Source organism: Salvia hispanica, chromosome 2, assembly GCF_029641045.1.
Source record: "Salvia hispanica isolate PSC_SH4W2 chromosome 2, Shi_PSC_v1, whole genome shotgun sequence".
Classification (NCBI taxonomy): domain Eukaryota; kingdom Viridiplantae; phylum Streptophyta; class Magnoliopsida; order Lamiales; family Lamiaceae; genus Salvia; species Salvia hispanica.
The window spans coordinates 60,574,815-60,577,755 of NC_142693.1; the positions used below are offsets into that span (position 1 = coordinate 60,574,815).

A 2,941-nucleotide genomic window follows, 5' to 3' on the forward strand; every position below is an offset into this window, starting at 1 on the left:
GTATCTTGAAGATAATGGCTTCACCAAATGCCCACATGAACATGCGCTCTATGTGAAAGTTAAAGGAAATGATATCATAATCGTGTGCTTGTATATGGATGATTTAATTTTCACAGGAAACAATCCAAGCATGTTTGAGGAATTCAAGAAGGCCGTGACCAAAGAATTCGAGATGACAGACATTGGGCTAATGGCATACTATCTCGGTGTGGAAGTAAAACAACGAGAAGATGGAATATTCATCACACAAGAACTCTACGCAAAGGAGATCCTAAAGAAATTCAAAATGGAGGATTGCAAACCAATCAATACACCGGTGGAGTGCAGGGTCAAGCTATCAAAGAATGATAAAGGCGAAAAGGTGGATCCGACACTATACAAGAGCTTGGTTGGAAGCCTACGATACTTAACTTGCACAAGACTGGATATATTATACGCTACTGGGCTCGTAAGTCCCTACATGGAGAATCCAACCACTACCCACTTCAAGGCAGCAAAGAGGATACTCCGATACCTTAAAGGTACAATCGACTATGGCCTATTTTATTCACACATTAATTATTACAAGCTTGTTGGCTACAACGATAGTGATTGGGCCGGAGACAATGATGACCGAAAGAGTACGGGTGGTTATGTGTTCTACAGGGCAGACGCTGTTTTCACTTGGATGTCTAAGAAGCAGCCCATTATCACTCTATCAACCTGCGAAGCTGAATATGTGGCTGCCACCTTTAGTGTCTGTCATGCAATTTGGCTCAGGAGTTTATTATCGGAGCTCGGGTGGCCACAAAAGGGGCCAACAACTATTTGTGTGGATAACTTGTCGGCGCTATCCAAAAATCCAGTATTTCACTGATGGGGTTTGGTGCCCCTTGCACAGCGGAAGATTTGTACAAAACAAATAAATCAGATAAGGATCTATTTCACCGATTATGCGATTAATCAATTCACATGTTAAACAGATAATTGCATGCTAGAACGCAAATAATTCATGCTCATAGAAAGTAAATCCTAAACATGAATACTACGGTTTAGAGTTACCGATTTGATTCTCCAAAGAATCGACGATTGCTCGCGCCTTCTCCATGATGATCTTCAATACTAGACCACGGATCTTCTCTCTGGTTCCCGAACTCTATCTCGATATCAGGGTGGACTGATCTTATCAAAATACTAGGACTCGAATAAAGAAGACAGAAGAAATCCTTCTCCAATTAGGAGAGAAATTCGAACTCCTCTAGGTAGAGGGAGACGAAATTTTGCTATTGAAAAAATTATGATTTTTGTCTCCTTTATTCTCCTATTTATATTAAGTTCCTTTTGGGCCCAGACAGAGATCTATGGAAGGTTTTGGATATGAGCTCCCCTAATTAGCTTTTTACTAATTAAATTGAACTCACAATTTAATACAAGCTTATATTGGAATATTACGAGCAGCCACTACAGGAGTAATATTGAACTCTCCCCATCCAAATCCGATATTACAAGTAATCCGGGTTTCCACTTTGTTTATTATTTATTTCCCGCGCTTAAGATATAAATGTCCATTAATTAATTAATGTCTGCTATGGACTTAATTAATTAATGTCTGCTATGGACTTAATTAATTAATATCTTATTAATTCCAAGAGTGGACTTAGCAAGAAACATTTATTTATTATTCATAGAGTAATAAAACTCCAACTGGCCAGTTTTCCGAATAATAAAACCTTGTTCGAGCTCCTCTTGAGGACATTATCAAACGAGACTCACCTCGCGCACGTTTCAACATAATAGCAATCCAAGCACCACTAGATATTAATCACCACTACCCAATATATCAGGATTATTGGGTTGCGAAAAACCTGCACCATTTGATAAGTCAAAGTAGTGCATAATCAATACCGTATGCTCAATGCTAACATATGTAGATTAAGAAATAGTATTTTATCAAGACCTAGTCTTTTAGTAGATAGCATAAAGACACGTCTTGCTGTTAGATCCGTTCAGTGCTATACCACACCAATGTCATCTTATTTCAGTAAGGCTTAGAAATATGCGGACTGACATTGCAATCTTTCACAATAGGTAGCCAAAGCCTATCTAGGTTGTGAAATTCTTCTTTTTCTTTTGCAAAGCATTGCATAGATCTGACCGTGTTACCTTAAAGTGGACGACGCCCACAACCGGTCTACTAAGCAAAAGACTTAGACTTTGTTTACTTCTTATGCATTTAAATGTTTGTAAAACATCTTATAAATGCACAAGCAAACACAATGTAATAATAATAGTGATTCTATTCGTGCGGAACTGCTCGAATAATATTGAATCGGGTTAAAAGTGGATTGTAGAGTTTTACGTATACAAGCAAGATTCTATTCGAGCGAAACTTGCTCGAAACATGCTTTTCAGTATACCAAACCTAACATTCACAACCAGAGCAAGCACATCGATACTCGTTTCCACTACATCAGAGAATGTGTTGCGAATCGGGAGATTCAAGTCGAGTATGTGAAATCACAAGATCAAGTTGCCGATATTTTCACAAAGCCCCTCAAGTACGAAGACTTTATCAAAATCAGGACATTGCTCGGAATGACAAATCAAGTTTAAGAGGGGGTGTTGGAATATATAAACTTGATTTTTATAATGATAGAAAATATCTCCATAGGCGGTGCCTCGAAGAAGAATCTCGAATGGCCTAGACAATTTGTAAAAAATGGATTTAATATTAAAAAATGTAGTATGCATTAGAATAATATTATAATAGCCTAGAATCATTAGCTAGAATTCTCTAGCTTTGTAAGTCGGTGAACACAAACCGACTAACTTGCCTATAAAGGCACTAACCATGTTGTAAATTAATTATGAGAGATAGTGTACACAATTATAAGAGAGCTAAGTTTGCTATAAGAAAAAGTGTGTGTGTACACAAATAGGAGTGAAGAAGTGTGAGCAATGA

At 37.6% G+C, this 2,941-nt stretch overlaps 1 protein-coding gene across 1 annotated transcript; it reads left to right on the top strand.

Moving 5' to 3' along the window:
• Positions 1 to 460: 460 nt before the first annotated feature.
• Positions 461 to 2,592, top strand: LOC148932825 (secreted RxLR effector protein 161-like). The gene is made up of 2 exons (XM_089063771.1): positions 461 to 848; positions 2,408 to 2,592. The coding sequence occupies exons 1-2, from the start codon at positions 461 to 463 to the stop codon at positions 2,590 to 2,592; spliced, it is 573 nt and encodes a 190-aa protein (XP_088919897.1).
• The last annotated feature ends 349 nt before the right edge of the window (positions 2,593 to 2,941 follow it).